At 36.6% G+C, this 22,952-nt stretch overlaps 1 protein-coding gene across 10 annotated transcripts in view; it reads right to left on the bottom strand.

Annotated features, from left to right (window-relative positions):
* The window catches only part of LOC5566589 (probable phospholipid-transporting ATPase IA), a 328,884-nt gene that overhangs the window by 229,169 nt on the left and 76,763 nt on the right, over positions 1-22,952 (bottom strand). For 7 of the 10 annotated variants that reach the window (XM_021853376.1, XM_021853378.1, XM_021853379.1 and 4 more), the window contains exon 1: positions 4,596-5,375. The exons of 1 other annotated variant lie outside the window; for it this stretch is intronic. In XM_021853376.1, coding sequence (XP_021709068.1) covers positions 4,596-5,208 — 613 coding nt within the window. In that variant the 5' untranslated portion in view covers positions 5,209-5,375. Of the gene's footprint in view, positions 1-4,595; positions 5,389-22,952 lie in introns of those variants that run through there. 2 more of the 10 variants (XM_021853375.1, XM_021853377.1) reach the window with 2 other exon arrangements.

Here is a 22,952-nt window from a genome sequence, read left to right as displayed (position 1 = left end):
TTAAGCCCAACTAGCTGACTCTTTGGATATTCCAGTAAACTTTGTACTGTCCCAAAGCTTAAACTTCCATTACTGAGTAATGCTTTATTGGCCAAGCTATTGCACTCTAGACGATTGTCCATTTTGTGATCATGTATAGCATACATTACTTCATTTAGCTTCGGGTTTCCCGTACTTCTCCATTACAGAAACACATAGGAGCCCTGGATAAATACAATAACGGAAGAATTGTATGAATCCATCAACCCATTTCCAAACTAACACGTGAAGCAACCCTCAATACTACGACGCTTAAGAAAACTAAGAAACATCAATTTTTATTTGGTTTCGTAATACTTGCAAAGCTTAGTTTTACATGTCATCCTTAAAATCAAAACCCCAAATTTCATTTCTCCGAATGCATCAGCCTGAATTCCATCACTCTAGACGCACCATTACGCCCAATGCTATTGCTCCGAATATATAGTTACCTCAACCTATAGTTGAGGTGTATAGTTTTAAAAAGATTTATGAAATATGATAAATACAGAGTTGTTCATAGATTCTGTGTAATTTCCAGTTTTGGTGACCGGAAAATCGTAAATTGTTTGTGGCCTTGTAAGTTACTAGGTGGCATGGTATGGTAGACTACCATAACTTGGTGTGAATCCTACACAAACTGAATATTTCTCTGTAAACTTTCATTTTATTTGATCACAAACTTTGCCTGTCGAGGTAAAACTCACCAGCTGCTATAACCAGTGAAGGCAAACAAAAAAAAACTTTGGGAGCTACATAGACTTTTCCACGCTCCGAAGAAAAATCATTTTTTAAATTAAGCTGTGTAAGTGCTAACAAGTGCTACATGATTAAATTGGCTCCGTAATGGCTTATGGCACTTGAGCCTATGGAAAATCTGTTAATTGTGAAATACTTTTGTGGTTTGCAAGTGCAATGTTTCATTTACAACATTTGACATTCTTAACTGTTTTAGAATGCATAATTAATCCATTTAATATTAGTGTTTTTTATGGTTACACCTCCAAAAGGGCGTAACTAACAATTTCGTCGATCTTCTAATTCAAAACTCCACTCATGAGTTACAAATAACCAAATAAACAAACTTTGAATAAAATATTGATGGAAACTTCATCTGATAATCACGGCCAATGAAACCCCGTTCAAATAAACCAGATTTTCTTTGAATTTTTGGACTTATACAATCAAAAGGGCGTAACTTCAAAACGGGCCCTACGATTTTTTTAAATTTTGCTCAGACATGCAGCATAGCTATAGAAAACGACTGGCGAGCACAGATTTGATGGAAATTTTTTTCTGATAATAACGGGTCTTCATAATCGATACTGCTTCACTATATTCAAATGCTACAGGTCTGTCATACTTCATATTTAAGGCCAGATTAACTTCATATACAAGTGATTCAAATATAATTCACTTTATTGTCAAGTGATTCAGGACAGATTCACTTCATAGTTAAGTGATTCATGTTAGATTCGCTCCACATCAAAGTGATTCGTTTCGGCTTCATTGCGTATTCAAGTGCATCAGGTCTGATCCACTTTATAGGTCTAAATTACATCATATGCACGTGACTCAGGTTTTAATTATTTCTTATTCAAGTAATTCAGGTCTGATTTATTTCGAGTTTATGTTATTCATTTTTGTTCAACTGCATTTTCCAGTGATTCATGTTTTCCAAACAGTTTAGGAAAAATTCACTTCATGTTCAAATAATTCACTTCATTTTCAAGAGATCCTGGATTGGTCTACTTTTACCAAATCATGCCAGATTCATCTCATATTAAAGAGATTCAGGTATGACATCATATTCTATAGTTTCAGGCCTGATTCACTTCATATTCCAGTGATTCGTTCCTAATTCTCTTGATTTCCTAGTGATTCGAGGTCGAATCATTGGATATTCACGACTCAAATTCTCTATCTCGTCTGGATCAGAAGATATAACTCGCTTGAAATTCTTAATTTTATTTGCTTACTAGCACCATCTATCGGCAGAATTTCGAACCAAACTGTTTGCTTTTCGGATGTCCTTGACCTTCTGAATAACTTTTCCGAAGAATGGATCTTTCTATCTCATTTAGATCACAAGATAGAACTTGTTTAAAATGCTCAATTTTATATGATCCCTAGCGCCACCTAACGGTAAAATTGTGAACCAAACTGTCTGTCTTCAGAATGCTCTTGACCTTCTGAATAAATTTGCCGAAGACTCGAACTTTCATTCTCATGTAGATCACAAGATAGAACATGCTTAAAATGCTCAATTTTACATGCTCACTAGCGCCACCTAGCCACAAAATTGCAAACTGTGTACCTTCCGGAAGTCCTTGATCCGCTGAACAACTTTGCTGAAGGTCGGCTCTTCGCATATCATCAGGATCTCGAGATATAGCTAAGTAAATTTACCTATTTTGAGTTGATGCTTCCTAAACCTAAAACGAAGCATTGGTGCGATTAATTCCACTTACCCCAGTGGAAAGTGTACCTGTTTCCTCACTGTACCTCACATTCAATATGAATAATAAAAAATGTTAAAGAATCATTGAAAAAATATCTACCCTTCTGCAATTAACTCCAACAAAATAACTTCAATTTGGGCGAAGAAGAAGTGAAAGTATTAGGTATATGAACACGACGACCATACTTCGTCCAACTCTTCTCTAGTTCAAGGCAAACAAAGTTGAATAGCAGTAGTTCACCAACCGTAGAAAAAATAAATCCACGGAAAATGTGGAAAACGTGCACCGAGGTTCAAAAACCACCCGAGCACCGAGCGTGATTAATATTGCACCGTTATTCGAGTGAGAAGTTCAGATGCCGTGTATATACGCGAATAGCTTTGCTGTTTACCTGGTGATCACAATTGCAGGTGGAAGCAATCGGATGAATCCAAGAGAGAAACAATAAAAATTTTATTCATTCACAGTGATTGAGGTTTCTGGTTCCAGCACAACGGAAGCGACGAGGCGCGGAGTAGAAATTCACCTGGGAAACGTTCCAGTAACATGAACTGGTTTTCGTCGTACCATTTGCCGAAATAATGCAAACGGAAATGAATGAGTGGCACCGTGAGAATACGAAATACACGCAATGTAGTTTCAAGGATTGTAAGTTTCACTTATATGTGATCTATTTTCGGCATATGATAGGAATCAAAGTCATCTCCTAAATTTTATTTTGCTGTAAGAGCTAGCTGTTGTAATACCAGGAAGAAAGCTGCAGAGGATTAAAAATAAAATTTTGAAAATGATTCTGAAACTTGCTCCCTGGTATAGTATTAATGAGTTACATAGAATATCCAATGTTGAAACATTGGAACAAATGTCAAATAAAATTAATTATAACTTTAGACAAAAATGATTACAATATTCTATTGCCACGATTAATGCGTTATATATTTATTAGAGTGGTTCAAAAAATCGTTTTTGCTCCACACCGCTCATTCAATTCTAGATCAAATTCTGAGTGTCCCCCAAAAATTTGAGCTCATTCGGATGAAAACTGAGACTGCACAAGCCCTTTAAAGTTTATATGGGAATTATTATGGGAAAAGCTAGCAATTCATTCAATCGGTCATAGTGTTTGCCCATGTGCTCTTGAGGATCAGTGCTACGTTGATACTGTGAGATACATTCATCAGCTCTACAACTTTGCCGAAGACCATTTTTAAATCGGACGCCCCAGTAATTAGTTATTGATTTTTGTATGAGTTGTAAAACTTTGGCTATAATGATTGGGCAATTCTGCAGGCATCACTGGGTATATGCAGTAAAACATAGTAGCCATGATTTGTGCGTGCTATCTTTCGCGCCAGATGCAGCAATGTTGCCTGTTCAGAAGTGAAATGAGCACTGTTGAAGAATTTGTGACTGGATATAAATCAATATCTAATTACTGAGACGTCAGATTTGAAAACGGTCTTCGGCAAAGTTGTAGCTGATGAATGTATCTCACAGTATCAACGTAGCACTAATCCTCAAGAGCACATGGGCAAACACTATGACCGATTGAATGAATTGCTAGCTTTTCCCATATAAACTTTAAAGGGCTTGTGCAGTCTCAGTTTTCATCCGAATGAGCTCAAATTTTGGGAGGACACTCAGAATTTGATCTAAAATCGAATGAGCGGTGTGGAGCAAAAACGATGTTTTGAACCACTCTAATATTTATGTTAAGTTAGGTTAAGTAAACTGAAAGCGTGTTTTTTCTCTTTTAAGCGAGTGAAATGAAAAGCAGGGTGAATCTAAAAATTCTGAACTGCTACGACAATTTAAATGTAATATGCGATTAATAAAATATAAATAAAAGACTAATTAAGTTTTACTAAATAAGGATGATAGTGTTGCCTAAAATAGAACACTTAGATATATGAAATGAATGCATTGTTCAAAATGATAAAATAGAATCCGAAACAACAGGACGGTTTCAATTCTTCTCTATGTAATACTCTCATTATGCTTCTTGGTCAATTTAAGTTATGTATAGAATTTCAATATGCAAATATCTCGAAGACAAACCAGTGAATTTAATTCAATTCAAGTGCAATACAATAAACTATAAACATCGAAACTTACCAGCATACTCCTTACACTTCCTGCGAAGAAATGATGACTTCAGGCACCGCGGTCGCTCCACACTGGCATTCATCTCTATGTGTGTCGAGCTGCGTTTCCTTCCCGTGGAACTATGCGACTTCATGGAAGCGGACGCCGACCGATCACTTCGAATGTTTTGCGACAGTTCGGAGGAACGCCTCGAGCGGGACTTATGACTGGCACTAGGATTTGTATTGTGGCTGTTGTTGGCATTTTGATTGCTGTTACTGTTGGCGAGGAACAGCGAGTTCCGATGATTGTTCGCCGATAGCCGGGAGGACTCCGACGGAAGGTTGGTCGAGCTGGCATCCGGATCGTCAGTCCGGCTGAATATGGTGTAGATTTCCTGGGGACAGAGGATGTTTGGCAGCGGGGAGGTTATCGGTGTGATATCTTCGGCGTCCAGTAAACTGCTGCATCGATTGCTGGAATTGTTGATGCTTAGCGTTGGACGCGAGGCTGAATTGGATAGGAACACCGATCCGGGTGGTGACAACTTTGGAGAAATGGATCCTCCCGGGGAAGTCCGTACAGGGGGCGGAGTGTTAGGTAACGGCGTTATCGGCGACAGACTGTTAACACTTTTCTTCATTTTTAAATATTTAATTATAACTTTTCCAATTATATATTTGACTAGACATATGTGGCACTGGATTTCCAATAGATCGTCGTTCGATTTAAACTTGTTGATTTAAATCACACGGTTTGGTTCACCGACAATGGTAATCTACACTATCATCATGCTCGACTGGAGCGAAGTTCCTATAGATAAACCTTTCAAATGTAAGAGATGCATAATTGCAATGGTCAATTGATTTGATTTCTGGATGCAAGTTACTGGATAGTAAAAGCATGTTCCTGAATATGTTTCGAGCGAGTACGTAGCATTTGTTGAAATAGTTGATCACACGAAGGTCCTTAGTCTGGTCCTCAAAGATTTCTCTATGAACTACTCCAAGAACTCCAAAAGCCCCAAGAAAATCTTAATAAATACTTATTTCAAAATTTCATAAATCACACCTCTATGATTTTAAGGGATTCATTTCAGAAGTCTTGCACCGATTACTCTTAGAAACCTTCAGATATCTAGCAAGAAGTTTAAGCATTAATGGTTCCAGACATTCTCCAGCCAAGAAAAATGATTTTTTCCTCAATATATCATAAGAATTAATAAGAATAATAAGACTCAAGCATTATGAAAAAAAATCCTCCAAATATTTCTTAAGAAGCTTTTTTAATGTGATAATTGCAAATTTTCTTTAAATTCATTTAAGAATACCTCGATGGATTGCTTCAAATTGGAAATATATTTCATTTCATATAACAGGACTGGTGACGACAGATTGTCTTAAAAATCGGAACAATAGAGACCTCATGGTTGAAAAAAAGAGATCAAACAGGAATTAAATAGAGACAAGGAACCAGATGAAAAAAATGTTAAAATAAGATTTTTGCAGAAAATTAGACCAGACACTTTTTCTTTATTTATTTTTTGAAATGAGCAAATTATTACTCGTGGTTTAAGAATTACCTCAAATATTCCATTTTCATTACCTTTATGACATTATGACAACGATTCGTTTTTTTTTTATTCAACCTTGTGCCCGAGTAACATTTTTTTTTCATACTTGCAAAAATGGAAGATTTCTCCTAATGCTTCCAAAACTCAACTAATAATATTTTCACATGCTAGATAAAATTTAACAAACATGTCTCTATGCCCTTATTGTATGCTGTACCAATATGGACTAGCTGTTGTAATACTAGGAAGAAAGCTCTGCAGAGAATTCAAAATAAAATTTTGAAAATGATTTTGAAGTTTCCTCCCTGGTATAGTACTAATGAGTTACATAGAATATCCAATGTTAAAACATTGGAACAAATGTCAAATAAAATAATTAATAATTTCAGGCGAAAATCGTTACAATCTTCTATTCCCACGATTAATGCGTTATATTTTTAGGTTAAGTTAGGTTAAGTAAATTGAAAACGTGTTTTTTTCTCTTATAAGCAAGTGAAATCAATTCACCAGTAAAAAATCTGAACTGCTAAGGCAAATGAAATGTAATATGTTGTTAACAAAATGTCAATAAAATCTTATATTTGTTTTACCAAATTAGGATGATAGTGTTGTCTAACACAGAACACCTATATATAAGAAATGAATGTAATGTTTGGAATGATACTAATAAAAAAAAACTCCTTTAAGTTGTTCTGTGCATCACCCAGCAAGCTGTTGTTCTACATGACTAGTTTTCGCCATCATTGGACACGGTTATGCATGATTGCTAGTGGTCATTCGATGTGGCCAGAAAACATTACCGTGGGACACCATCGCTGCCTACACACACGGTTGACCACAGTTTTGGCCTTTACAAATTAAATTTTAAATCTACATCGGCAGCAGAAGCAACAGCAAGCAGCCAAGGAATATTAGTGCCGAATTAGGCAAACAGAGAAACAGAAGCAATAGCGATGTGTCAAACAAGCCGACCGAGATGGGAAATGTATTTTTATGCCAAACCACGTTCAACAACGTGGGGGTGTGGTAGCCCCAATAAAGACCCCTGGATTTCCCCATCTTCTACACTTTGACATCACTTCGGCAAGGATGTCAGGAATTGGAACTGGGGCCACAACGAGTTCGACTGAACAAAGTTAGAGGCTCTACTGCAGTGGAATACAGTGTCGAATAATACATTAGCAACTTTTTTGATTTTCCACACGACCGATTTGAATGAAATTTTCACAGTTCTTCGGACGTAACTTGATTTTTTTTTAACTTGAAAGTTAAAAATTTAGACTAGATGAACAAGTTTGTTAAGGAGAATTTTTATGTAGGGCTTCCATACTTTCAGTAAAATCCTTTATATTTTTCATCAATATTTCTGATGGGCTATGGGAATCTCATTCAAATCGGTCCATAAATAACTGCGATCTAGCGTACTAAAGCTGTATTGGAAATCAAAAAAGTTTCAAATGTATTGTGCTATACTGTATGTACATATAGTCTGCGGCTGCGGGTGATTTTTCCGGACAGGGTCAACCGTATGTATGTACATCCTATGCTGAACGAGTTAAATGTAGCAGGAATTAAAATAATTATAACCGTAAATATGAAGAGCCTGTTTTGCATAACTTTAATTTTAGCTTCTGGTGATGATGTGGTTTCAATGAATTAAATAAACACATAAAATAACGCGAAGAGCATTGGAAACCTAAAAAGATAAAAGGCCATCCATCATAAAATGCCACAGCGATCCTTTCCATCAATCAATGATCAAATAAATAAACATATGTGTATGTTGCCTCATTTCCTAGTAGTAGTTCTATTAGCGCTAGATCAATTTCATCAAATTTAATATAACATCAAAGAAAATCTGGAAAGCCATTACGAGTATACAATTCGCACCCTTTTGAATTTGAATTTTGACGCAACTAGCTCAAAGAAAATTATTTTTCCGAAAAGATCTTCCACCAGACCCGTCACGAGTTTTATTTAATTATGCTCTCTAATGTCACTACAATTTTTGACATTCATAGCTTGGAATATCTCTGAACAACCACCACGCTTATTGAAAACCTACGAAAAAAATTGCTATGGGTTCGGTGGTGTTGATCTCGGTAAAAGCGTCGTAAATGCCGATATTCATTCTAAGTCAATCATTATGCCAATCGACTTTATGCCAAACGGGGTACAATCCTAAACAAGTGATAGTCACAATTATCTCAAAATTTAATGTAGCTCAATAAGTGAGTAAGTTTACTTGAAATTTTATAGAATCTCATATGTGGTCTACAGTGGAAAAAATATATTTCCAAATTTTAAAGTCGATTTTCAAGGAATGTCCATTTATTTGGATGTTTTTTTTTCTCGAGATAGGTAATTGTGGTTTCTACCAACCATACATACATGGGAACTTTTAGGGAAAAATAGTTTTCCTAACAAAAAAATTTTCTGGTCCTTAATTATTTTTAGAGCGTCATTTTCAAATAAAACTAATCAAGTGAATTGAGCTTCAATTAAGCGAGTGAATTTTGTCTAATCAGTATCAATGTTAATAGAGCTACTATCTGTTATAGTTTGGAGACTATGCTACCTGTTATAGTTTGGAGGCTATTGCAAACAAATGCATAAATGGACAGCTTGCAAATCAAGATCTCAGGTTATTTATGTCAGGATTCATGTGGAAGTAATTGTAAAACACCAAGCTGAGATTTTTTTACAATATTGTTCATTGGTTGTTTTCTGCAACGAAATGGTTTTGTAGATACATTTCGTTAAAAATACTGTAGTTTTTCCTTGAAAATTTCATCTTTTGTAAAATGTTATTGTTGTTCAATGTTTGTAGTTCAAACGAACGATTTCGTTATAAAAAAATATGCCTTCTACATGCGTTGAATATGACAAATGCTGCAATTATCATTACTATGTAATAACCGAGGTGTTGAGTAACAAAATAAATCTACTAAGATTAAAGGACTCGTTGTCGTCCCCGTTATGTAATTTGACGAATATTCCGGGAAGAAAAACAAAACTCGTAAATTTTCACAAGACAAATTGTACCCCGGCATGACAAGCCCGATTCAGGAGTGGATTTCGCATTCCACCCGTCAAATGAGGTGGAAATAGAGTCGTTAATTACTCGTTGAAACAACACGCAATATTCCCTCGCCAATATCAATCGCAAATAATCCGGACAAAGCAAATTCACAGGGGCGCAATAAATCCCACCCAACAAGTCACTAAATCAACCGTCATCGTCACCAAATAAGCATGTCCTGGCTATAGTACATTAGACTGGCCCACCTTAGTATGGGAGAAAAATAAAGTTGTATAATTCCACGGGGCACCCGCCAGGATTATTCTTTAGGGTTAGAGGAAGACTTCTTGAAAGTTTCAGCTCATTTGGTCGAGCTCAGCTGGCGCAATTGAATTGAAGTTAATATGGGATTTTCAGCTCCAACATATAGGAAACAGCACATCATCTCCTGTTTGAGTCAGGAAAATTGTTGATCGCGTTCAATTGAACCCAGAATGTCAAAAACACTACTTAGTACTATAGCAAATAATATTGTAGAAGATTGTATGATGATTAAAATTGATAAAGTTGGTGTTTTAACTATCTGAAGTAGATTTGCAATATTGCTTAGTATTCCTTCAACTTAGCTAGGTGGTAGCCACTAAGCGCATCATAGCCACCTATGACGCTGGGCGAGCTGCGGCACTAGGTGCATGCACATGTGTGATTGTACGGTAGTGCTGATCTAAGCCTAACTTTCAACAACTGAAAGCTTAATGAAAATGAGCTTAAATCCAGATACAACCTTCGGCAACTATGTTCATTAGCGTATCAACTAGTGAATTTGTCATTCTGGGCTCAATTGAACGCGATTAACTAGTGTACGACACGAAACAGTGACATACGGTCAATTTTCAATATATTTTAGACGAATATTCCATACAAACTTTGAATTGAATGCGCCAGCTGGGGGAGCAACCAAATGAGTTGAAATTTTGATAGAGCTTTTTTCTTACCCTAAGGCACATATCTAGGGGGTGCCGCGTTGAATTTTACAACTTTTTTGTTTAAGGGCCAGTCTAATAGTACATCCAGTCCCCGGCACCAATAATGTTGGCTTGTGTTTAGCAATAGCCGTTACGACTACCACGTGTTGTATAGGGTGGGTTTGAAAAATACCCAAAATTAAATTGTATTTCTGTCTAGGGGCTGGCAGGAGGTCCATTTTTAATGACTTGGCTACTATTATGATGCTAGTCTCCAAAAAGCCTATATTTTCAATTGAATGTCTAATTGAATGTTACAGATTTTCTTTAACAGATCTCTAAAGACAGTTTTTTTTTTGAATAAAACAAAACATTTAAAGCTAGACGATATATAATGAAATCCTTGGAACAATCTCTAATACCCATAACGCGGGTAGATCACCTTTTCGTGGTGCGTTATGGGGTAAAGATCTACCAATGAAACCTAGTCCTGACTGCTTCAAACGAAGAGAACAGGATGCTATAGTAATCAAAGGAACACTATTAGTCCTTGTTACATGTTAAACCTTGTTAAAAGTGACAAGTCTCGGTTTTCCAGTAGCCGTCATTCTCGGCACAAGACAAGATAAGACAAGGATAAAAATGAGTCGAAATCAACAAGTTGTTTTCTAATCTTTTATTTATTGTTCTCTAGTTTGTAGACGTAAGGACTAGGATTCTGATGCATGGACAATATCGGTGTCACTTCCCGATTTTATCAAGGGATCCGATTTTGACTGATAAAGGGGCGCGCCTGCGGAGAGTTTACCCACCACACCCTTCGAAGGGTTTAAAAAGCGGAACCTTTCAATTAGAATCCTTTCCTGTGATCAAGTTAGGAATGACAACTGTAAAAAAAAACGAATTTTTTATCACTTCTCGATAGTGACAAAGTAACACGACATGCACTATACAAAGGACACGGGATATACTACAATAGATCAAATATTGGTCGCAGTGGTTTATGTTCCGAACAGAAAAAAAAACAAAAAAAAACAATCTCTGTGAAAAAATATGGACAGTTCTGTAGTAAATTAAAGAGTCACCAAAGAATTGTTACGCGCCTTTTCCACAGGTTCTTTACGAATTCCTGCACAGATTCGACGAAAGGAGCTTTTCAGAATCTTTTCAGAAGTTCTTCAGAAGTTACTTTGGACTTTCATTCAGAAGTTCGCTCAGATTTTTTGAAGGAATGCTTAGAGGAATTTCTCCTAAATTTGCTTTAGTAATTTAATCAGGAACTGCTCCAAAATGTCCCTGGGATATTCTTAGTATTCTGAGAACATATTGCAATTCAGAGATTTTCAAAGAAGTCCAACAATGATTCCATGAAGATTTCTCACATATTTTCAGTAATTTTCATAGTCATTTCAATTATCAGTACTTCGAAAATTCACAGAACAGAAAATTTTCCCGGATATTTTTTTCCAGTCATTACCCTATCTTTGGAATATTTCTACAGAAATCTTTAGAATTTATCTAGGTTTTATTTTCGCAGTATCTTCCAAATATTTCTCAAGTAATTTTTTTCATGGAATCTTTAAGAGTTTATTTACGTTTCCGTTTGGTAATTTTCCAATGATTATTTCCGCAATGGATGGAATTCTCTAAAACAGAGGTTTTCAGGCTTTTTGACTCGAAGAGCACTTTTTAGAATTGAATTATTACGCGTAGCACCTTTTTGTTATCGCGACTCCGTTCAATGTCGATGGACGATGTTACCTAGTTACATTTTCATTGATTTAATTATTTCTTATCATGATTTTTTAGCGCCAATTCATTGGTGATCAAAGAAACTACATTTTTACATACCTGGAACCACCTGGCCATTTCATGGATATGATGCCCCCGGAGAAGTGGCCACTTGTCGACCTGGAACATACCCTAGCCTTTGACCCATCAAATATCATTAATTTTCAGTGCTAAGTGGCCACTTGTAGACCTGGACCGAACCCTAACATTTAAGCCACCAAATTCCGCGAATTTTAGCGCCAATTTATTGGCAGCTACATTTTTAAATACTTGGAACCACTCGGTCATGTCACGGATTCGAGCTCCCAGGGAAGTGGCCATTTTTCGACCAGGACCAAACCTTAGTATGTGACCCATCAAATTGTATGAATTTTCAGCGCCAATTCATTGGTGATCAAAGTAACTACATTTGAACCAGCCAGCCATGTCACGGATTTGATGCCCCCGGGGAACTGGCCACTTGTCTACTTGGAACAAACCCTTGCATTTGACCCATCAAAATTAAAAATTTTCGGCGTCAATGTATTGGTGATCATAGCAACTACAGTTTTTCATACTTGGAACCACCCGGACATTTCACGAATTCGAGCCCCAGAAAAGTGGCCACTTGTATACCTGGACCAAACCCTACCATTTGACCCACCAAATTCCGCGAATTTTTGTTACATACTAGAGTGTCCATCCCGGGACATCCCGGGACAAAAAATCCCGGGATTTGAGAAATTTCGGGATTTCCCGTTTCCCGGGATTGTAGAACCAACGTCCCGGGAATCCCGGGATTTCCCGAAATGAACTTAAAGCGTTGTAAAAGTTTGTTGTTGCGTTTCCTTTCAACATCAGCTGTTTTTATAAGCCTTTAGGCTGAGAATGCCAATCTGGAATAACACCTAAACTTGAGTCGAAAATTTTTGGTTATTAAACTATAACATGATCCACTAAAACACCTTCAATGATCTTGAAACAGTTTCTTTTTCCCTTCAAAATTGTGAAGGCTTTTCAAATGTCTGAAGTAAATTGTTTTATATTATATATTGAAAATTATTTATTGAAAGCCCGTAATTAGTCAAGGTAACCCTTGATTTTTGTTTAGTTGCAGTAGCTCCACAATTATGGATAGCAGAAAGATATGGATCAAAATTGGAATAAACAGAGAATATCTTATCAAATAGAATTAAAATTTAACAAAACACATTTTACCTATGAGAACCGTATATCTATATAGCATTGAAACCCATACTACAGTAAGGAATCGAACGAAAGGAAACGATAAGACGATTCCTGAAGAAACGCCAAAGCGTATACTTTTACTAACATCCCATTTGTTTACCGCGCAGATAATTTGCTATTATAGCTATTATATTAGATTTTTTATTCATAATATGGACCGGTTTGAACCACAAAAGGGATCCTCCTCTCCCTCTAATCCACATCTGTGGGATTGACAAAGTCTTAAATTTCAAAAATACTTGTTTTATTGAAAATCTCGAAAATCCCGGGATCCCGGGATTTCCCGGGACAAGCTTAAATTTTTATCCCGAATCCCGGGACAAGCAAAAGGGCCGGGAAATGAACATACTTGTAACCACCCAGACTGTCACGGATTAGAGCCCTAAGTGGCCAAAATGCATGAAATGTGATGGGTCATATGCTAGGGTTCGTTTCAGGTCGACGAATGGCCACTTCCCCGGGGGATTCAAATCCGTGACATGACCGGGTGATTTCAAGTTAAACAGACGGAGTTGCTATGATCACCAATGAATGGGCGCTGATAATTTAAGAAAATTAATGGGTCACATGCTAGGGTTCGTTCCTGGTCGACAAGTGGCCACTGCCCCGGGGACTCGAATCCGTGACACGCTCGGATGATTCCAAGTATCAAAAATTGTAGTTGCTTTGATCACCAATGAATTTGCGCTGAAAATTCGTGAAATTCTATGGGTCACATCCTACGATTTGTTCCAGGCCGACAAGTGGCCACTTCCCCGGGGGCATCAAATCTGTGAAATGGTAGGTTTGTTCCAAGTATAAACAGAAGCACGCTATGTCTGAACCAGACGATTATTAAAATTGAATGTACATCGGATTTTTTCTCGCTAGAGTTTAGTATTTAGGTTATATTTTCATAATCGGAAAGTTTAAAAATATTCCATCGGTGAAATTTTGGTTTTTTCCACTTTTTAGCCATTTTTCATAGAAAATCCCATGAAAATCGCGTTTTCGACGCATTTCAGCCCATACAAAATGTATGAAAAAAATTTCAACGATAGAATATTTTAAAACCTTCCGATTATGAAAATATAGACCAAATACTGATCTCTAGCGGGAAAAAATCTGATGTACATTCGATTTTTATAATCGTCTGGTTCAGACATAGCGTGAGACGGAGTTGCTATGATCACCAATGAATTGGCACTGAATTGGCGCTTATTCCAGATGATGGATCACAAGATGGGGTTCGGTTCAGGTAGGCAAGTGGCCACTTTCCTGGGGGCTCATATTCGTGACATGGCCGGGTGATTAAAAGTAAGTAAAAATGTAGTTGCTGTGGTCACCAATGAATTGTCGCTAACAATTCATGAAATTTGATGTGTCACATGCTACGGGTTGGTCCAAATCGACAAGCGGCCACTTCCTAGGTGGTACCAGAATAACCTACGATGTTCTAACATATATATTCAATCTTTTTACACTTTTTTTTTCGAACAATGAACAGATTTATATCAGTGTACATGATGGAATTGGAATTACCCCAACACCGGATTCTGTTAACTCCGGGACCGTTGGACCCATGCAAACCATATTCTGTCCATCAAAACTAGAAGAGATTCCCGATCGATAAAATTAGAGCTTATAAAAGATAAAAATTGCATGCCAAAAACTATATTAGTATCGCAAAGGTTAAGATCTTTTGCCTAAATCCAGCAAATTCAGAACTCAATGTATGTGGCGGCTCTTTGCTGTCTCACTTGGATCAAAGAGCTTGTTCTAGAGCAGATCTGTCCAACTTTTTTAAACCGCGGGCCGAATCATTGAAACAATTTCGTGTGGTGAGCGATTTTTAAATACAAAAATTTTTGCATGAGAACTGTCAAAACTTAGTATACAGTGACTCAATTTCATTTTCGTACGGGGCACTGTTTTCATATCAAGTTGGTATAAAACTATCAAATGATTCATGGACTTCGATATACTTTATCAATAACGGAGGTCATAGGTGTCATTGTTTGGCAATCATAAACTGTATTCATCTGCTTAAATCTTTGGATTAATGGAAAAGCATTGAATTTGTGTCTAAAATTGACCCAATTCCATATTCGTACACCTATCAAAAATCAAACATACACTCCCGTGCAAAAATTTGGGTTCACCCCCTCAAAAACATACAAAAGTATTCTGTCCATATATCTGTGATTACACGTCCAATTAAAACTCTCTAAGCCACATTCGAAAAGCAAAGAGTTATTCGAGTTGTTCTTTCTTCGTATGTATTTTTCCAAAAACATTTTTTGAATTTCGTATACTAAATTTTTACTTAAAGTTGTGACATTTTTCAAAAAAACACACTGAAAATACATAGCTTATTTCCTCAGCATTGGATTGACTAAAATTACAAAACAAGGTGTCATTAGAATCGTAATATTTTATTCTTTGAAAAGCACTTCCGAAATTTTTGCGAATAGTACATTGGGCCACTGTATGAATCAAATTTCATAAGGGGAAATCGAAAAACAAATAATTGCTAATAAGAATTCTGCTGAATTGAGGATCCTTATCGAACTCATGAAATAATCATGCCCATGGTATTTTGAACAATCAACTCGAAAATCCTGAGATAATTATACCTAGGATTTTATAAAAATCATGTTCAAAATTCCACTAAGATTTTTTTATAAAAATACACTTTTGTGAAAATCTTGAACGTGAAAGATTTTATTTGTTCATCGCTACGCTTAATTCGGTCTATTTTAGTTAGATTTTACAATGCAGTTCGAAAAGAGACGCTTTGAACTTCCTACTGAAACAAGAATAACAATTTGAACATTAGCTTGGCGAAGATATTAGTATAAAACAGAAAATCTGTCAGATATCGTTATAACATTAAACGCGATATATAATCTTTATTGCCATGTTTTTTAGTATTAAAAACGTTTGCCAGTTGGTTGAAGGTTCCATTTTCATATATAAAAACAGCGTTTTAGGTCAATCTCAAAAATTGAAGATTAACTTAACTTTCCAACTTTTGTCGGTTGTATAGATAATAAGTTCAAAAGGTAGAATAGCTACATTCTATTGGCGTATACTGTGTAACCATGACTGAAAGGACCGTCGCTTGTCAACTTAATTCCATCTTATGTAGAACAATTTGAATATCAGCAACTACACTATCAAAATCACTACATATTCCACTTCCAGAGACCTGCCGTTGCGATTCACAGACGTAAATTCCACTAACTTGCCGATTTTCAGCCGCATTTAAGGATCCTTTCATGCAAAACACACATTTCCACACAAAAAAAAGAACAGGTTCAACCGGGCGTTCAAATTTGCCTTCAACTTGACACGCTTCCTAGCGCATTTTTAACACTTTGTATTCCCGCACTCAAGCTCTTTTGGTATGGCACCACATTGCACTGCTTTCCACATGCACTTCCGCAAGAACGAAAAAAGCACTATTTCACGGGTTCACGGACTGAACGAGTTCCACCACGTGACGGCGAGAGGCACGAAATTCACGAGCGCGCGCGGCCACGGTCTGTTTACATTTGGCAAACGGGCGTCGCGTCGGTGGATGGCAAAGTCCTTAAATGCTGGGCGCTTCAGTTGATGGCACACTACCATTCCGGTGAACGACGAAAAAGGCACTACCAGCCAGGGCTAGAACGCGAGCACGAGAATCTCGACGACCCGCTTCGAGGCACTACACGGACCAAACGGACAACGAGACGCGCCCTATGATGACTCCGATGACGATGACGATGATGATGGAGGATGGAGGATGGTTTTTGAAGGTCGGTGGGTGGTTTGTTGTCCTTCCTCCAGTGCAGCGTAACTTTCGGTTCAAAGGCGATGTCTACCAAAGTGCTAGACTGTGCTTAATAGGGTGGGGCCTATTCCCAAATGTCTTTCGTTGCGTCGTCGGGGGTGAGAATCGGTCAAAAGTGCATGTGTGCAAATTATTTCTTGGATAACTTTCACTGATCTATAAATTTATAAAAATTGATCCTATCTCGTCTCATCTAGGGGGTGACATTGGGCCAAAGAATTTGAAATTGTTCCGTATTAGGAACAAAGCAGAAGAAACGTTCTCTATTTAAGTTTGGAACTACATGCCAAAAAGAATGAATGTGATGGTCATAATTATAAAATTTCAAAATAGTGTTAGTCCTTCTAAATGAACATTTAACATAGTACACTCTATTACAAGCAATTGAAAAGGGCGTTTTCACGCTTTTTTGGGGATCTTCATAACATAAACTACTTGTTCCAGAAACATCAGTTTTGATAGCAGCTTTTGGATATAGAAACTACACATCATTAAAATTGTGCATCTGTTTAAGTATTTTCTGAAATATACAAATTATTTGACCCACTGTCAACCCCATCGATGGTAGACAAAATTTACAAAGCGGTCTTAAAACAACATCTTGTAAATAAATGAGGTTTCTGAAGAAGTTTCAGAGGTGGCGTAAAGGGCGTAAGCGCTTGTTTTTGCGATTTTGGTGAATTCTTCATATATTTGGTATGCTTTTCAGGTTGTTTTTATGGTTTTACCCCTCAAAATTGCGAAATCTCCACTCATTCAGGGTTTGGTTGTGGAGGGAATTTTTGTAAACTTAAGGTGATGATGAATCTAAGCCAAAGTTCAAATTTTCAAGAGCACGGATCTGAATAACCAAACATCCGTTTGAACTGAAAACCTAATCGAATGGTCACCACCAGCTAGTGATCAATCGATTTAGTATTCAGCTTGAACGGATGTTCGGTTCTCCAGATCCGTGCTTTTGAAAATTTGAACTTTGGCTTCGATTTATCTTCACCTTAAAGATAATATTTTTTGCGACGACATTTTTTTTAATAAAAAAAACATAAGACTTATGAGCGGTTTCTTCACCACCGCTTAGGCCTTAAACCTGGTTTAATCGTATGGGTAAACGTGGTTTACGGCTTAAGCGAAGGTGAAGAAATTTGCCCTTAGAGAAATTAGGTACATTTCGTCAGATTACAATATATCACGTCGTGAAAACTGCTAGAACTGTGTAAATGCAATTTTGTGTGGAATAATTCATCATATTTTCACAATGCTTTTCGAAAAGGGTAAATAATATCACAGAAAAAATGTTTAAATTTGGTATTCAAACAAACTGGACCAAATGTTTCAGGAAAACGGACCCCAGGCATATGAAATATCAAAATCTTTGCATTGTTTGCTGTAATAATGGAACTTATCTATTTGATGATACATCTGTATGAAAAGAGCATCGGAAACATCAGTATTGATTGAGCTCTTAGCGAATCTTTTCTTTAGATCGCCAAAATATCAGTTTGGTCTGTTTGAACAACTTCTGTCAAAATAAATTAATTTTTTGCAATTCCGTTATATATTGGCCTACTTTTCATCAAGAAGATAGACTACATAACGGCCTACTTTCCTCAATCAAAGAAACAGTGCTGAAAAGTGCTACTTTTCAGCACTGTTATCGGTGCTGAAAAGGAGCACTTTTCAGTACTGTTTTGGTGATCCTCAACTAAATATCGAAGTGTCCGTGAAAACCATTCATCGAATTGCTCTGGTTTTGTGATGATTGACATTTTAAGTTACATCCGTTGAACGATCCAAATCCGACTCAGGTGACCGTTTAAGATACGGAATAGGATCATCTAGCAAAAGTAAATGAGGCAATAAATTAAGCTATTTTACCCCCAAAAAGTCCGGCGCTTTATGCGTCTAAACCAAAGCTTCTCAAACACGGTTTTCGCGGCGCACTAGCCGTTCGCAGGATCGCTTTTTTGTGCCGCGAAAACCGAGTTTGGGAAGCGCGGGTCTACACGGTTCAGGATACAGGTGTAGGCAATTCGGTAAATTAAGAATAACTTTATAATTTATCCGGTATCTTACCTGGCTTCTCTCGAACAATAAGTTTTGGTCAATTTAGCTTCGATGGTGAAAATTTGTGACAGTCATGTGGAATGCATGAATCACAGCCTACGAAGTTTAGGGGGGAGGGGGGTTTTCACGAATTTGTGACGATGTGTGACGAGGGGGAGGGAGGGGTCCCAACTAGTAGACGTAGCATTTTGAATAATTTTGGTAAAAAAAGAAGCGCTGAAAAACGACAAATTTTTATCAAACATTTTTGTCTGATTTATTAAACTTGGGTTATAAAATAATGATTCAGCTTCAAAACAATAACATGTTAAAAATAAAACAGATTCTAAGTAATTTAAAATTTTCCTGATAAATATAGTTAAAACGATTCCATGAAGCTTTAAATAGTTTTGTGAATATTACATTGTATTCGTATCTAAATTATTTGATTCGCAAAAAAACAAATTCAAATATTATTAAGTTAAGTAAATCAATGGCTTAATTCAATATTGCAGGAGATCTCCACTCAGTCAACTCATCGATTTGTTTTGGTATATCAATGCTCTTGATGGAACATCCTGGATAGTGGATAATATTGAGGATATCAAATTCAAGTGTTATCGAAATTGTCCTATCATTCAGTTTTTTAAATCACTCGATAATTCAGACATTGGATCATAAACAATATGAATAGTTCGATCTTGCCTGTTGTGTCAAATGTGACACACATACAGTGAAAGGAGAACATAAACAAACAAAACCGTAATGTTTCCTATCTAAGCTATCGTGGTCAGTAGCATTCAATTGACATCTTTCTTTTTGACATTCGTTTGATCGCTCGTGTTGTGCATGTTTAACGGAAGCGCTGCCGAATATCGGGGAAAACGTGTCAACTACCGTGATTGCTTACAACACTGGTTGAAATATTAACATTTAAGGATGATTGTATAATCACTGATTTTTTAAACATTCTTAATATTACAATTGTTAATATGTAACTATATGGCCAATGTTCGCTGTTTTTTTTATTTATTCTCCATTTACTTAACTTATTGAGCCTAACTTATTCGCCAGCTTGGGCATCACCAGAGCGATCTCAAATTAGACAGTTGTTCTTTTTTTTCTGCTTTATCGATTAAATCTATTTGTGGATTTTTGCAAAGAGAGTCCAGAGAGAAGTTCATTATTCCTTGCCGTTGATCGATCGTCATGTTATCCAGGTACATTAGAGCATGTTCGCTCAGAAGAGGGTCAATTGTCAGTCCGCTTTCAGACGGCTATGGTGTTGGACGGGTGGAGCTTGTGTAGTTTTCAAGCGGACTGACGAAGAGTTTTTTGTTGGAAGGCTGGGAATCAAACCCATGACGATCCGCTTATGAAGCCAACGTGTAGCCAACTAAAATCTGTTTTTTAACCACGAATAATTTAATAAAATATTTCAATATAACAAATTTTCTGTTTAACATTATAAATTATTTTGAACCCTTACAATGCTGTTAGCTTCATAATTCCGAACAAGATTTTTCCAACATTTTCAGCTATAAACTTGTTAGTTTTTGTTGGCTGTAGGTTTTAACAACAACAAATTAAATTAAACCTGTATAAACTGGATCCCAAAATTATGTAGGTTAAACAGGAAATAAGTTCAATAAAACTGTTTTCCAAATTATTTTTGAGCGCTGCGGTGTATGAAAGTATCATTTGTTAGATTATCCTGACGTTTCAGTCAGTAGTTAACCCCTCTACCGTTAGCTTCATTTTTCACCGCTAAAAAAAATTCAAATCGCGATAACTTTTTTGTTTCTCGATATTTTTTGCACTGCTTAACATGCTACTTTTTTCCAAGGGAGGGTATCACAATTTGTGACTAAGGCTGTGAACCGTTTCACCAATTCGTTTAACTTTTAGTTAAATTTGACATTTCGATAGTTATTTTCCCCTCAAATGGTTAAATTGAACTTCGCGGTCGACCCATTTGAGCTTTGACAGTCGAGTAGTTATTTCAGAACAAAGTTGACAGATGGTTAGTTATTTTCAAATTCACGGGAGCAGAAAATAACTTTCGAGCTATCAAGTTTAACCATGCTCCAGAGCAGGGTTATTTCTAACCGGAGGGGAAATAACTATCGAGCTGTCAAATTTTAACTAAAAGTTAAACGAATTGGTGAAACGGTTCACAGCCTAAATGCTACGAGGGGGGAAGGGGGGGTGTAAAAATCAGTGATGAAATGCTACGTCATTTATGGACGGCCCCTTTCAAGAGAATCCACATCCATGCGTTGAAGCGATTCGATATTTTTAAATCAGGTAGGTAGTGATGCAGTAGTATTATCCGAAGTCAAACATCGGAGTCTATTTTATAAATCGAGCCGATTTTTTGTGACTCGTCTGCAGTCACTGTCGAACACATTAGGCATGCATATTTCAGAAATCATCCGTCGATTATTATAGTAATCCTGTCACTTAGAGTGACATATGTCGGAAAACTCGAGTGGCAGAGTCGTGTCCAGTGAAATTTTTGGACTACAGTAAGGACCCGATTTTGTCCTTGTCGACCCGATTGAATTTAAGACTAACAAAATGGGGAACTTGACAAAATCGGGTCATTTTTTTGTTCCCGTATTTGCTTGTGAAGCGCGTTCAGAACCTACATGGGCTTTTAAGGTGGCGGTAGACATGAGTGTTGCCAGGTTTTTTATGAGAGGGGGTGGGGGGGGGGGGTAGAATATCGGTTCTTAAAATTTCAATCACGATTTTCACGCCAAATCGTTTATTATACTATACCTCTGCCCTCTATTTGTATGAAACATGATAAAACTATGTAGAGACTCCTTCAAAATAACATCAATAATTTCCTCGAAAATCTTTTTGAAGTTCCTTTATGTATAATTCAAAGAATGTTTCATTCGAAATTTTCCACAATTTTCCTGAAAATTATTTTAAAATTCGTACAGAAGTGTTTTGATTTACTTCAGAAATTTTACAGACATTTCATCAACCTGATTTTTGTAAATATATTTCTTACAGTATGGAAACCATGAAATTATCTCTAGTTTCCATGATTTATTTTTTGGAATTATAGAAAACAGATTTTTATGAGTCCAAGGTCAAACTTCATCTAGAATATCCTAAGAAAGCTTCTACAAAACGTATTTTTAATGGATCTTCTAGCAGTGTTTCCCAAACTTTTTCGACTTTCGCCCCCTTGAGGTCAATATTTTTTTGGAATCGCTCCCCTGATGTATGGTTAATATACAAGTTCATATATTTGGATTAATCGCTACACTGTACTTAACATTTGATCAATATTATATAAAAAGCGTACCGAAAATCGATCAAATTATCGAGTTTACTCATATATTACTACAAACGTGTTAGAAATATCAACTATATTTGCTTTGGAACACATATACACTCCGAAATATGACTTTAATTCACTTATCCAACGGAGATGAACCAGCCATAGGGCTGAAAATCTCCTTAATAAAGATAATAATAATAATAATAATTCACTTATCCACAGAATAAAATCATAAATAATCGTTGAAACCTGCATTTATCAGCCAAATTTTTAGAGAATTGTTAATTATAAGTTTTGTACCATAAAAAGTAAGATTGGTAAGAAGACGTGCAACCTAAATATCAAAATGGGTACTAAAGGTTTTTTTCTGTGAAAAACTGGATGCTTACAATATAAATATTAAAAAAAAGGTTATGAGTCATTTTTCAATTTCTCCCATGCTAGACTTTTCGCCTCCTTTACTGGATTTTTCGCCCCCCAAATTCTGTTTGACAAATTTTCGCCCCTTTGTTCCGAAAATCGCCCCCCAGGGGGCGAATTCGCCCACTTTGGGAATCACTGAGTCTATGATGTTAAAGAAGACATAATCCCAATAAAACTTTAAGCAGCAAATGCCTCGCGGCAGGCTGAAGAAATACCTGGATGAAT

The sequence above is a fragment of the Aedes aegypti genome, chromosome 3, assembly GCF_002204515.2.
Source record: "Aedes aegypti strain LVP_AGWG chromosome 3, AaegL5.0 Primary Assembly, whole genome shotgun sequence".
In the NCBI taxonomy this organism is placed as follows: domain Eukaryota; kingdom Metazoa; phylum Arthropoda; class Insecta; order Diptera; family Culicidae; genus Aedes; species Aedes aegypti.
Note: the sequence above shows the minus strand (reverse complement) of the source record. Positions and strands in the feature narration are given on the sequence as shown.